The sequence below is a fragment of the Anser cygnoides genome, chromosome 11, assembly GCF_040182565.1.
Source record: "Anser cygnoides isolate HZ-2024a breed goose chromosome 11, Taihu_goose_T2T_genome, whole genome shotgun sequence".
In the NCBI taxonomy this organism is placed as follows: Eukaryota; Metazoa; Chordata; class Aves; order Anseriformes; family Anatidae; genus Anser; species Anser cygnoides.
The window spans coordinates 14,604,520-14,619,488 of NC_089883.1; the positions used below are offsets into that span (position 1 = coordinate 14,604,520).

General features: G+C 39.0%; 1 protein-coding gene across 11 annotated transcripts in view; it reads left to right on the top strand.

Moving 5' to 3' along the window:
* DAPK2 (death associated protein kinase 2) overlaps window positions 1-14,969 on the top strand; it is a 51,542-nt gene that overhangs the window by 30,442 nt on the left and 6,131 nt on the right. For 10 of the 11 annotated variants that reach the window (XM_048081355.2, XM_048081356.2, XM_067004094.1 and 7 more), the window contains 7 exons: window positions 3,403-3,541; window positions 6,479-6,608; window positions 7,654-7,702; window positions 8,360-8,386; window positions 10,462-10,614; window positions 12,018-12,063; window positions 12,962-14,634. In XM_048081355.2, coding sequence (XP_047937312.1) covers window positions 3,403-3,541; window positions 6,479-6,608; window positions 7,654-7,702; window positions 8,360-8,386; window positions 10,462-10,614; window positions 12,018-12,063; window positions 12,962-13,612 — 1,195 coding nt within the window. In that variant the 3' untranslated portion in view covers window positions 13,613-14,634. Of the gene's footprint in view, window positions 1-3,402; window positions 3,542-6,478; window positions 6,609-7,653; window positions 7,703-8,359; window positions 8,387-10,461; window positions 10,615-12,017; window positions 12,064-12,961; window positions 14,635-14,969 lie in introns of those variants that run through there. The other variant, XM_067004095.1, reaches the window with a different exon arrangement.

The window sequence follows — 14,969 nt, forward strand, 5'->3', positions numbered from 1 at the left end:
AATTGTGTACTTGTACTCATCAGAGCCAGGAATGGAAGTAGCTCTTCTAAACAACGGAGCTTTGTTGGTAATGGTGTACGATCGTGGCTTAAGGGGAGGAAATTTGCCATGTAGTGAAAGAAGAAAAACACCAATTTAAGCCCTTCTGATCTATGTCCTGCTCTTTGTGGAGTCAGTATCACCTAGTTTACAAAGCCCTGAGTTTTAGAGGAGCTGTGAAGCAGGGGACATAGCATTTATCTGTCAGTTCATGGCCCTGAAATAAAGCTGTGGACAGGGAGGAGACACTCTGAGGTGGTCTATTTACTGCGATGTTTAGATACTTAGTAAATGGTGCAGTTTTTCTGTGTGTATGAGGAAGGAAATAGAGACAGCGTAGCTGAAGTTACATAGATCATTAGCTCCCCAGGGCACTGCCCTGACCTTGTGTATGGAATCCAAACAATGAAGTTTTGATCCCTGAGTGAGACGAAGTAACCAGTAGCTTTCCAGGGGAGTCAGCATTTAAGCTGGGGAGCGTTCCTGGAGATTAATGTGACTGCTGGCAGATGGCATATGAGTGATGATGAACATATGCTAATTTTTAAGTATATGTCTATAGCTAAATGTTGATCTGTCACTGGAAGTCTCTGCTTTAGAAGACAGAAAAGGATCTTGTTTTTTTTTTCTGAAAGACTGGCAGCTACTTTGTGTTGAAACAACCTCCCATTTCATGAATTTCTACTTTTTCCTGTCCTTACGTGGACTGACATGTTTTGTGTGTCTTATTGTTAAGCTGTAGCTTATTGCACTTTTGGGGGGCTGGGTGAAATGGAGCTTAGACCTGATCAAGGCCACTGCATTCAGCTGCTGTACACAAATTGAGGATGATAACTGCTAATAAAGACAACTAAATTCTCTCCATAAGCAGATGATTTCTATTCCTGCCACACTGATATCAGAGTCTTATACTCCCTGCAATTTATCAAAAGAAACATTTCAGCACCTGGTCAAGTAATCTTATGACAAGCTACAGTGGACCTTAGCTTCAAAAGAATGTTCCCAGTATTCCTGCTTAATTGAAGAAGCTGTCCAGGTGTTTAAATCATGCTTTGGCTTAACTTCTCTCCCAATTCAGACCGCTGGCACAGACAAGAGTATCTTCCCTTTATATAGGGATGATTCTACAGTTGCTGTTTCTTCTATTGTGGAGCAGAAAAGCATTGCCAAGTTCACTGTTGTTACACGCACTTTGGCAGGTCCACAGTTTGCCCTTTCATGTGCACGTTGTTCAGGGTATGCCTTTTTATGACCTTGCTGCTCTTTGTTTCATGGGCCCTGCCGTGAGGCTGCTTTGCCTTCTTACTCATAGTCCTGACTAAACAGCCTGCCATGAGGAACTGTCACCAAGGAGCCTTCACAGAAAGAGACAGAGGGAGTAGTGTGCCTGCACGGTTAAATTCCAGAAGAGTACAAGAAAGTATCCCAGTGCAGCTTGCTTCCTGGTGACAGGGCCAGAGCGCCTGCCGAGGTGGTTGCTGAAGTGTAGTTTGAATAGCAATCATCAAGGAAATGGGACTTGCCTGCTCTTTGTGCACAGATTTCACTGAGAGATTAGCAGATTTTACTTACGGATTTCTTTAATGACATGTCAGCTAGCTCTAATCATTTTTTAGCTTACTAACAAAGGCCCCTAAACCTATTACCATTCGGAACACCGTGTTCTCTGGCTCCTGAAATGCACAGAGTAAAACAAAAACCGTCCAGCAAGGTTGATGGTAGTGCTTGACACCCTTGGTATGTGTAACCTAAAAACAAACAAACAAACAAAAAAAAAAGCAGAGACCAAATGAGAGTCTCATGGGCTGAATAGCTGACAGCCAGAGACAGCAGTTGTACTGTATTCCTGGGTCATTTATTTTTGTTTGGTAGCCATTAAGTAGTAAAGATTAAAACATCAAGTGACTTCTGCAGGTGAAGTCTCCTGCCTTATGTTGTGTAGAAAGTTTCTGACAACATAGGAGCTGTGAAAAAATATCCATTAATCGATACACAATTCATCAGGCGCTGTGTAAATCTCTACCTTGTAACAGCACCCACAGCAGTATGGAAACTAAGAAATCAGCCCAAGGTCTGTGGAATTTGACACAGGGTTCTTGTTTGCAGTTGACGTCTCTGCAGTTTTGGAGCTATTCACAACAGTTGCTCTGAAAGAGGCAAAGTAGGGAATCAACAGCTTGTCACCACCAGTGTTGTAAAGGACCCCGGGGTCAGAGGAAACTGTCTAAAAATCCTCTGCAGTGCACAGGCAATGTAATCTAACTTATCTGGAAGTCACAACACTTAATTAACTCAGACCATTTGAACCTCCCTGTTCTTTTACTGGTATTTCGTCAGACAACAGGGCCGAAAGCTTGTTTTCCAAATTGACTGTTGGATCACTCAAGTCTTGTGCTTGGATTCTTAACGGTGAGCACAGGTAGGTGGGACATCTCAGCCCATTGAACCATTTTGTTAAACCCAGTTAAACCATTTTGTGTGCATCTCCAACAGTAAAATTGAATGAGAATAAATTTATAGTATCAATAACAGTGTGAGCTGGAAACAATAAATGCGAGTGTAATTATGAATAACAACTGCAAATAACACCCAGTTCAGTATCTAGATAATGCTGTTTCATTATATATGGAAAAACAGCACTGGAACTCTCAATACAGGACATAAAAATGAAAATAGAAGACTTATGTAATAAATACATATGGAATATATTTCATTTTTCGTGTGAAAACTCATAGTAACTAGTAGCACTTCCCTGATTTGAGAAAACAAATTTTAGGTACCTTCCAAGTGGCTGAAATCTACTTTGTTTTAAAAAAATTCAGCACAAAATAAATGCTTTCCGGTCAGTTGTATCTGTCAGGCCAGAATCTGTATTGGCTGTTCTGGAAAGATCTGTTGGCAGATCTCATTGCCTTGTGTTACTGATGGCAACTGATAAGAGAAGTAATTCTTTAACAGTTGTTGACTATTACAACTTGCTCTTTCGTGTCTTGTCCTGAGTGAAAATGTTGAAAAAAAGCAGTTGAAGTCATTAACAGCAAAGCCTACGTACTGAAGTGTGTGTATGTCTGTAGATTTATCAGAAAATGCACCCCTTTTTGGTCGTTCAGGATGCTTGATGAATCAAACCTTGCAGCATCTATGAATTCGAGAAAGATAATCCTTAATTTAGAGGGGAGGAAGCTGGAACCAAAAGGAGGTTTTGTCATTCCTGGGACCACAACACAAAGCACTCTAGATTGTCTGTAAGGGTGGCCTTTTTCTAACTGCATAGAGGTTTTTTACTTCAGTTTTCTGTGCTTATACTCATTTTATGTCCTACAATGCAGAAGATAACGGGAAGTTTTCTGGTGCATTTTGTAGTGTGTCTGGTGGAGAACTTTTTGACTTCCTAGCACAGAAGGAGTCTTTGAGTGAAGAGGAAGCAACCAGATTCATCAAGCAGATTTTGGATGGTGTGAACTACCTTCACTCTCAGAAAATAGCTCACTTTGATTTAAAGGTAAAGATGCTGATTTAGAGTTAACATTACTGCTGTTTTAATGACTGACTGTAATTTGTACAATTTGATGTACACCTGTATCTGATAACATGCCTAAAATAACACGCCCACTATGTCTAGAATAACATGAGGAGTATGAGTCATTCGGTGCAGTCTGGTTAACAGAGAGACTTCTTGCTTTCTTAACCACTTAGGGCCTTCAAAGTACACCACACAGAGGCCTCTACCTGCCGTGTCAGGTGACATGCATAGCTTTGGTCCTGGCCTAATCAATACAGAAGAGACTCTCTCTCTCCTTTTGATTGTGCCCTGCCTAGGTGGGCATGCTTATCTGAAGCTAGAAGTCTGTCATCCTTGGAGATTAAACCCTTGAGACTAGAATAAAGTGCTTTCTCGGTTGCAGACGCACAGCTATAGAACTGGCTCCTCAAACATTGCTGCTTCCAGAAGTACGGTCAAAATACACTTCCTCCATAGGAGACGGTAGAATGAAAACAGGAAATTAAGGGAACTCTTTTAAAAGAGTCCTTCAGGAAAATGGAGGAAACTTTACTGCTACATTACATGTTCCTTGTCCTGACTTTAAATCCAGGTTAGCGTAGTGCTAATTACTGCACTGATGTGTGTGCTATAGACAGACTCCTTCTAGAATCTCAAGACATATATGCTGATTCCTTGTGCTAAATGTATGCCTAAGGCTGTCTCTGTCTTAAAGTTCTTGATATCCTGAGTCAGTGTTCATGGCATTTATGCAGTCTTTGTGAATGCTGAAAATTACATCTAGCCTAACAGATTAGTTAGCAAACTACCATAGAAATCTTCACTTCAGGAGGCATGTAAAAAAGCATTTGAGATGTATGAAGCTATAAAGGGATGTACACTTCATTTTGGAATTGCTATGTGAATCCAGAAGCCAAAGACTGAAGGTTTTCACATTGTATCAGGAAACAGCATAATACCTAGTGGTATGAAATTATTGACCTAGTGATATGAAATTATTTTTTGAATATAGGTTTGATTTTTTCTATACTGATCTCTAGCAACTAATTTGATATTTAATACCAGTGATATCAAGCGGTCAATAGAGATGTTTCAAGAAGTGCAAAATAGAAATGAGAAAGGATAAGTAGAGAATCATTTCACTGACAGAAAATATCAAATGACCTAATAAAACATATTCATAGAATAACTCTCCTGGGACTGTTTTTGGAGATTCACTAGCATTAAATGAGACACATATTTTAAGGCAGTGATCTGATTAGATGGAAGATAATGCATATTTACCTCATCACTTGACAGGGCTCCAATGATTGCAGTGGAGCTGCAGGGTCTTCACACTACCTAAGGAATAAAACAGTCCAGGAGGTAGTGACGGTGACTTTTTGCCATTTCAGTCTGTTCTGTGCGCTCCAAACAAGCTTACATCCTGTACCGGCAGTGAACACACATGCCCTAGATCCATGGAAGAAGACCGGACTTGTTAGCCAGAGGCTAAAATATGCTTGGTCCAATGGCTATGACATTAAATTATTCATATGCTTTCTTTCCCAGTGCAGCTCTGAATGAATGTGTGCGTTACCAGGAGATGTTAGGATCTGTTTTGAAAAGGCCAGGCAGCTGTCAGCAGTGAATCAAATTGTCTCACTGTCACTCTTGAGCTTATGATTAAGTTATGAAAAATTAATGCATTGAAGCTCTTCATCAGACATAAATTGAAACCACAGTTAGTTCTGAAACCTGTGATACAGGGGGTGGCAGGGAGTAACTAAGGCTGAGAAATTTAGTTGGGAGAAAAAAAAAAAAGAAATCCATTGCATCTTGGGAAGAGTAAGGAATCAAAATCTATATTTTAGAAATAGCTAGCTCTAATTTCAAAGTTGTTCTAGCTTTGGTTCAGGGCTTTGCCCTACAAATCTGTAAGAAATGCTATGTATTCTTCTAATGGCTTGCTGTTATACATGAACTAGGACCTCTAATCCCAACGCTTGCCACTTTCAGAACTATTCATATAGCAAATCCTGGATCTTTCTGGGTCTTCTTGTTGCAGGTATGAACTTAGTGCCATAGAAAAGAGTATTTTCCCTCCCTACGTAGGTTCAGATGTGTCTAGAATTTCTTAAAAACCACTTGCAAAGGCATTATCCAGTGGGTTCTGGTTCAGTAGGAGCAGCTGGACAGAAATACTGAAGTTTCTCAGTGTAAATTCCTGTAACAGATCTGCCTAAATGCTTCCAGCCAAATTTCTCAGTTGTGCAGCTCTCCTTCAGGATCAAGCAAGAGTGCTCTGTCCCAGCTTTGGGTGGCTACACGATTTCAGCTACCTGCTAACTGTTACATCTGCACTGGTGGTTGTAACTGAGGTAAATACATGGGGTTCAGGGTATGGCATCTTCCAAGGGGGCCTTGCAGGCCAAGTGTATATTTTATAATCTAAGAGGGGACAAGACATATCACGCTCTCACTTCATGTTATATCACTGTGCTGCTGGGATAATAACCTACTGACATATTTTATCAGATGAGTGAACTAAATACAGTAGTGTGGAAAAACTTCTGTCTCAGTGTGAAAACAAGGATATGTTGTTTACATCCTGGCAACAGCCAGCATAAGGAGAAGCTTGGAAGTGCTAGTGGGAAGGTGAGAGAAAGGAAGATTTTGTCTGAGATGAGAATACAGACTGTAAAAGGAGGAAGGTATTACTTGTATCAGCTTCATTTCGCCATTGTGAAGTTCTGGTCCATTTGTTGATGTCAAATTTCACAAGTTGTCATCTCTTTATCAAAAGAGTGAATTGTATATGGGTAGGCACAGGTATGCATTTCTTGTTCTATGGTGCTGTGTATGTGAAGGAAAAAAACATTTGAGAACTCTTAAGTGTAGATCTGCTACTTTCCCAAGATGATATAATAACAAACATCTATCTTTTGTTATTTTTAGCCTGAAAACATTATGCTTCTAGACAAAAATGTCCCTATTCCACACATCAAACTCATTGACTTTGGCCTGGCTCACAAAATAGAAGACGGAGTTGAATTTAAAAACATTTTTGGAACTCCAGAATTTGTAGGTGAGTGACCAGTTGCTTTGTCTCGAATTGCAAGTCCTGAGTAAGTTGTTGACATCATTTTGAAGTTAAGAATCAATGAGTAGAAGTAGTTTTCGTATTGTTTGTATCAAGGTGACCTAAATCTGGAGATTTACTTTATTTTTCTGGAATAGGCAAAAGGTGCTTTCACTCAATGTGCTACCCCTGTGAGAGTGGGATGTTGCCAAATAAATATTTAGAGACAAAAATTCAGGATTGAGGTTGTGAAACACTGCAAAACGAATTATCATTTTCTACTTGTTGCCTGGGGCAAGTAAGCTATCTCTGTTAGATACACAATTACACAGATTTCTTTATGATTTCTTACTAGATAAAATTACTTCCCTTATATTTTCCCACCTGATTTTCTTTTTGTAGCTTCCTGATCGTAATTCTAATTTGTCTCTCTCCTTTCTTTTGGTTTTCGTTTGGAGGTTCTGCGGGTTGTGCTGGGAAGGGGAGAGACCTGTAATTCATATTCCAGTTAAGCACAATTGTTGCTTGACCTGAGATCATTTCAGTGCTGTTATAGACTCCTGTTTTCATCTCAGTACCTTGCCTTTTCTCTTGCACTCAGTCTTACATGGGGATGATTTCCAATAAGGAAATATTTTTATAAAGATAACAGGTTTTCACATGGCTAGCAGTTTACTCTAGCCTGTAATTTTAATCTCTTCCACAAGAGCTACTTCTGGTTAACCATAAGAAGCTAGCTTAAATGACACCAGTTAAATGTCGTTCTGAAAACAAAACAAAGCTCAGATTTTTAAGGAAAGTGGTATCCTTTTTGAGATGAAATAATTTGCTATTGAAGGCATGATTTACACTGTAACTAGCATATGGTATCTGCCTGACCCTTACTGAGTTGCCTTATACTTCAGGTTACTCAGTATGATGTCTTCTGGACACTTGTGAAGAATTCCTATCAGAACTATTGAAGTATAAACAGTGTATCCTATAACTACCTTTCCTTTTTGCTCTCACTTTCCCTTTCCACCCACATTCTTGTGTTAAATATCTTTTACAGCTCCAGAAATAGTAAATTATGAGCCACTGGGACTAGCTGCAGATATGTGGTAAGTTCTTAACTTCTTTTCCAGGTTGCTCTACTAGTAATTTTTCCCAATTTGTTCTGAAGAGAATCCATTCTACTGCAAACAGAACAAAACGTAGTTACTAGTTCACTGTTCCGTCTTTCAATTTTTAGGGATTCTTTTTAATAAAAAAGATGAGCATTTAACTTCTGCAAAATTACATTGGAAAATTTTAATAATGGCAGTTAGAGAGTTAACAGGTTGACACTGTCCACTGCAATGGAGCAATCTTAAAAGAAAACATGTTCTTGCAGTGCCTGTGACAGCTTTATTTATAAGAGCACTGCATGCAGAGAAGACCTGTGTACTAATCTGATCTGCTGAGAAGGAAGTCAAAAGAAGTCACCCCGCACAAAACATCCTTGCTTCTGTTTCTTTTTAGTTCTGGTGTGTACTGTAGTAAATTCCACTACAGTAAAACATTACTGTAGTAAATATAATCAGCATTAATATTGATGTTTCAGTGAAAAAGTGAACTTTACGTTGTTCTTTTTTTTAAAGAAAGATAGTAGCAGTTATCTAAGACAATGATAGCCTTCCTGCCTGCATAGCAGCAACTATTGACATCTTGGTATTGTGTACATTGAAAAATATATAGATCGTATAGAAACCCTGCAATTAATCTCCTTTGTTTTACAGGAGCATAGGAGTCATCACCTACATACTGTAAGTACAACAATAGATTAATTCCTGTAAATGTGTTCCTAAAGCACTATTGCACTAGTATGAAATAGCTTTTCCCTTCAGTCAAGCAAGAAAGGAGCTGCACACACAGGATGGACAGTCTAAAGGGAAATGTTATCCTGAAGCCTTTCCAAATTTAAAATAAAAAAAAAAGGTAAAAGAAGTTAGGAAGGTCATTATGAGCAGATGAAGAACAAATGGCTCTGGCATTGCTAGGCATTTAAGCGTCTTATGAGATCTCATTAGCACAAAATGATGTAGAGGATAGAAAAGCATATTGTTTGGCCAAAGGATGGTTGAGTTACTAGTGTGCAGAAAGAGTAGAAATAGAAAATGTAATAGCAGCATTTGTAAGCTGAGTTATTTCTGGTGAAAACAGGGAAGTTTGAATAGATAGGGGTACTGGTTAAGCCAAAGCTCAGGTTAAAAGGTCTAAAATTGTCCCAGACACTTGCTTTTTATCAGCATTTTGTCTTCAGTGACAGGTGTACTTGACAGGACATGGAACTTGATAAACTGCTTTTTATGTGTCTTCACGAATGATGAGGAGAAAACTTTGGAGTTGAAGAAAAGCAGTTTGGAATACTTACTGTGTGATTACAGGGATGCACAAGTGCCTAGAAGCTCTGAAGAGTTTTTTTCCATTGCATTAAGAGTTCTGGAGGGAGAATACTGAAGTGAATGGGTCTGTGCTGTATCCAGTAGTTGATCAGTTTTATCCGGTTGGCTAGTTATGATTGCCACAGTAATTAAGTTTGAAAGTTACCTCCCTACAAAAGATCAGAAAAAAAGAATGTGCTTTTTGTGACAGAAGGAGTCAACTTCTGTGATATGCCAGATAACAGAAATTAGTATGCCTTTAACTAGTGTTACCTGTTAATGTTAAAGCTTTTTGTTCTGAAGAATTCTGAATAATTGGGAGTGTGTTTAATGATACTGTGTACTTTAGAAAATATGGCAGCAATCAAATGGATGCCATCATCAGGGGTAGAGGTCAAAATGCACACAAGTCCTCAGTTCAGTAACTGGTGGAGTGATTCACTGAGTTGTAAATGCAAAGCCTTTATCACCGAGGTCTGCTGTTAGGTGTTCACAGGCACTGAGTCAGGATATGTCAAAAGTCACTAGGTGTTAGGATTTGAGAATCCTTCCATTTTACAGACCTCAAAACTAAGTCCTAAAGAGGAAAAAGTTGCCGGAGAAGCATGGAACATCAAAGATCACTCTGACACTCGGATTTTATGGAGCAAAGGTAAATAGTTATCAAAGACAAAAGTCATCAGTCACAGTTGAGAGAGAGAGAGGCAAAGTAAGCAAATCAAGATGAAAGTATTTTCTGTCTAAATAAAGACTGCTGAATTCCATTTTATTGCAATGTTGTCTCTGTTACATCCATGCAGTTGGAAGAGAGAGCCAACAATGAAATCTTGCATTGTTTGGAAATGGTTGGATTCTATTGCAACCTAGGTCCCCTTGTGGATTCCTTTTAATGAGCAGTGTGCCCACACCTCTCCTGTGGAGTTGGCCTCCAGGCAAGGCCACGCACCTGATTTCTGGTCATACATTGTATTGTGGTTCCAACTGAGAAACATCTGGCTGAACCTACTGTGCAGAGAACTTGTCAGTGGCTTTGAAGGCAGAAAATTGCAGGCAGGGTTTTTCCTGCCTGAAAAAAAAATCAATATAAATACAACTTCATCTGCTTGACTTGATGGAAGTTTCTGCCTGGTGTAGTGTTTGTGAGGTTCAGAGGGACAGAGACTCTCCTTAGCTGAAGCTTTTTCTGCTTTGACTAGCAATGACTTAAATGAGACTCAGAATGGGAGAATCTCTGCATTTCTGTCTGAGCACACAGTGCTGTTCTAGAGAATTTCAGGATGACTCAGAACCACAGATGTAGCAAACCAAAGCTGGACCTGTCATTTCCCAAGTGGCATGGCTGCTACAACACAGAGATCCACAAATGTCCCAAATGTACATGACACAGCCACTGTCATTGAATTAGAGGACCCCTGCTGTTTATTTTTCCAATTGGTTCTTCTTTCTGGCTTATCTAGGCTTAGCGGTGCATCGCCTTTCCTTGGAGAAACTAAGCAAGAAACACTTGCTAACATCACAGCTGTGAATTATGAGTTTGATGAAGAATTTTTCAGCAATACCAGTGACCTGGCAAAAGATTTTATTCAGAAACTCCTGGTGAAAGATACACGGTAAGTGAAAATTCAGAAACATCCACCCCTCTCTTAGAGAAACTTGGTGAAATAGCTTGCAGAGTAATCTGCAAAGCTTTCCCTGCAATGTGTTCCCTGCTATTTAAGAGCAAGACAGCAGGCAAAGTTCTGCTGCTGTGCCTATAGTGAATTACTGCAGCTAGAAACCCTAACAAAAGGGACCAATATCTCCTTGGTTAAATTTCAATTTCAGGACTGCATTCTCTCCCAGGTCAAACTGGTACAACTGTGTGTAGGTGAAGGACTGAAAATGGTGTGCAAGATCTTTAGTTCTAGGTAATTACCACTCCAATATTTCAGTCTATTATGAACTACTTGCAAGGAGATAACGTGATCCCATGATACATCCTCAGAGGTTCAAGGACAGAAGAATCGCTACACATGCTCCTACAGGAATTGTTCTTTAAGTCTCTGTGCATCTGCTACAGTCACCTAGAGTGTGTATGATAGTTTTGTTCCTAGTTGTATTCCCAGTCATTGGGGACACTAGACTTTAGTTCATTTCTTTCTTTTAATAAACTGCATATAGAAGTAGCATCTCATTCTCATTCAGGGTTAAGGAACCCTGTTTGTCCCAGGGGGGAGTCAGGCCACTTGCAGTTCTTTTTAATGGCTTCATTAGGAGAGAAGAACAATATTAAAAAGGGGCAAGCTGTTGTGTCAAGACTTCTGCAAATCCTCAGGCTTTAGTATTAGAGTAGGTAGGGTTTGAGAGGTTTGCAAAGGTCTAGCAACCTCCTTATAAGCAAGGGAAAGTCAGGGATATTGGTATCGGTCACATGTCCGGAGGCAGTCCTTGTGCAATGCTGTTGATTCTGCCTTTGCTGTTCAGTGGCAATAGGGTGCTGTTCACTGAACTGCCATGATGCAGGAATGAATGATCATGTTTGATTAGGTTTGAAGTATTTCTCTCAGAAATGATATTTTCAGGAAACAGCAGCTCCATGAATGATGTAATATTATGCTCTACCGGATGCTTTCAATATAATTAATGATGTGTACCGTGATGTAGTCATACTAAAGGTGAATAGAAAGAATTTATTCTCTAAGCATGTAGGTCGAATATAAGTAATGTTTTGTCACTTTTTACAGGAGGGTACAGAAAAGTACAGATAGATTTTGGTCAAGTAGGAATTAAAATTATGTGGAGTGAGGACAGCTCCTTACTGAAACTTCGAATATTTACCAGTCTACACACAAACCAGATGCCATGTGGAAAAACATAACCCAGAAATTTGATTATTAGTCCTGGAATTATCTTGATGCGTGCTTTATTGGTTATACAAAGCCCAGGAGAAGGTCAACGGACTTGTATGCAAGGTATTTCTTACTTAAATCTGTATTTTTTGTTTTTTTTTTTTTTCTTTTTTTTTTTTCTTTAGGAAACGGCTTACCATTCAGGAAGCTCTATCTCATCCATGGATAACGGTAAGACAGAGTAAAAAGACAGATCTTGTGTGTTTTTTTTTTTTTTTTTTTCCCCTGTGAGCAAAGCAGAAACAATGTTCTCTCTCTTATTGATGTGATAAATGGAAATCTGACCTCTAAGTCATTAGAGGTGGTATGCATCTCAAAGAGATGCACTGGAAAGAAGCTGTTTGGATCTGACTAAATCTTAGGATTTCTGCAAACCTTAATCATGACCTGTTATTATCATAGCTTTCAAAAAGAGGGAGACATAAAAGCTTTGATGTTTGTTGCACATAGTGTCCTACATTAGACTGTGCTTTGCATCTCTCCATCCTTCTTTATTTGCATGGATATACACTGCATCTTGTGTTTAGTGCTTTCTTGAGTTGAGAGTTGACCATAACCAATGTGAAAATATAACTTCCCCCGGAATATAACTGCTTGCACCATGTGTGTTGATTTGCTTACGTTCATGTCTGTATGTATTTTTTTTCATCATAAATGTTGCTTGTTTGTGGATAAATCTTTCATTGAAAATACATTTGGCTAATCTCAGCATGACTAATGATGTTCGAAATCCATTTTTTGCTCTGCATTGTATGAAGCATTAAGTGGAGTGTTTTCAGGATTGTTGTTCTTCCTTCTACAAATATTGATGTTTTTGAGACTGATTTAAAAAAAAAAATAAGAAAATAAACTGGGGCCCTGGTACTTACACTTACTGCATTGGAATGAATGCACAATGCTCATCACACTAGCTTTTTTTTTTCCCCTTTTAATCAAATGCATGAAGGAAAATCTGTGGGAGCAAAGAATCTCCCAGAATTGTGGAAATTCAGGCTGCATCCTTTGTGTAGAGTTTGTATTACTGCACTGCCTTGTAAATGTTCAGTAATACTGCTTCCTCTATCTGAAGACTCACCAGCTGAAGGAAGAAACAAAAGTCGAAGAAAACAAGAAGGTTGAGAACACACAGCTGAAGACAAAACGGCTGAGAGAGTACACCATAAAATGCCATTCGAGTATGCCTCCCAACAATACCTACATCAACTTTGAACGCTTTGCGCGGGTAGTGGAAGACATTTCACTTATGGAACGAAATTTCAGCACTTTGGCTGCATCCCATGATTCTTTGCAGGAGGACATTGATGCTCTGGTTTCCATTTATAATGAGAAAGAAGCTTGGTATAAAGAAGAGAATGAAAGTGTGAGGCACAAGCTCTCTCAACTGAAGTATGAATACCGTAAAATTGAATCCCTGAAGAGGCATCTACAAGACGATATCAAGACTGTAGGTGCTAGTCTCAAAGGCATAACTGGGAAATATGCTGATCTGCAGAGTCAGTATGAATCTCTCAGTCAAGAACTTTCTGAAGATCTTAAGTGGATACAGGATTTAATGAGTAGTTTTCAACCAGAAAATGGAAATGAAGCCTGTGTGAATGGAAACTTTGACTCTGTTTTCAGCAAAGACATTAATGAATCACTAATGGACCTGTTAAACAGATCTTGCTGTGAAGAATTCCTCGCAGGGTTAAATCTTGATGTAGCAGAATCAAATCAGTAATGTTACAGGTCAGATTAGATGCGGGCTTTGCTGCCTCTGTCTATGTACAGCAGTTTAAAAAAAATAAAAAGCAGTTCATAATCTTGATACAAAAAGCATCACCTAGAACTGAAATAGAAATTCTGATGTATTGCACAAGCTGCAAAACCGTAAATCCCAGTACTAAAGTTTGTAGCGTTGAAGTTATTTTCCGATGTTTGGTGTCTGAACTTAGAGGAGGTAGATTATCATTGCGGTATGGACCACATCTAACCCTGTGGCCTTTTGCACTGCTTATAGTTTATGGTTCCTTAAGTGTACCAAGTAACGAATGTGGAAAAGCGAGTAGTTCAGCCTGTACTTACTAAAGGCTGGGTGCCTGGAAACCAATAAAGAATTTGTGGTAACATCTTTGGCTGGATGAAGGAAATAGTCATGTAGACCTGCTGTGGGCAGAACAGAAGGGAGAAATATTTGCAAAGGTTAAATCTGTGCTGCAGCACAAAGTAAATGATGTAGTAATTTAACATTTAGTACTGTGGGAATTCGCTGTGAAATGTCTGCCAATGAAGAACGGTTACGATTTTTTTTTTAGGCCTGTTATTCGGGTTGGGATCTTTTACCATGAAAAGATATTAGCTAATGATTAATCCTTCAGGTTAAAATTCAGATAAGTTTCCTGTCCCATACCAAAGAGATTCATTTGAAAGACAGAGCTGGGAATTTAATGAACTGATCAAATTACTGTGTATGTAATTTTGCAGTGCAAATATTAATGTGAGTGATAATAAGCATAGACATTTGATTTGCTTTCTACAGTAATGCTGATGTCACTTAGCTACAATTGATTTGAGACTAGTGTTCTTGCTACGATTTTCTTAAGTTTTAGAATGTAAAAGAAAAGTTGGCCCAAACTTGAATCCTGCCCTGCTGTCTTGTATTTCAAAGAAGTCACTTGATTATGCAATATAATGTTCACAGATGTACCTCTCATTTTTGGACACAATAAATTGTTCGTTACATAGGATGCAATTCTTCCTTAATGATGTAGTTAGTGACTGAAAAAGAGATGTTGGGCTTCTGCATACTGGGAAGGTTTACAGGCTAGGTTCTGCAGCTAGTTTGCAGCCCCTTTGCTTAACTGCATGAATTTGCTGGGAGGTGACTGTTACACAGCTACAAGAACTAGAGGGGTAGTAGCCAAGCATCCCTGCATCAAAACTGAGGTCTTTTTTTTTTTTTAAATAAGGAAGAGAGTTTTAATCTTTAAAAATCACTTACAGCCCAGTGAGGGTTGATATCTTCAGAGAAGACTCTCAAGAAAGAGTCTGCCTTCCCTCAGCTGTAATCTCACGTCATCTGTTCATGTAGATTTTCT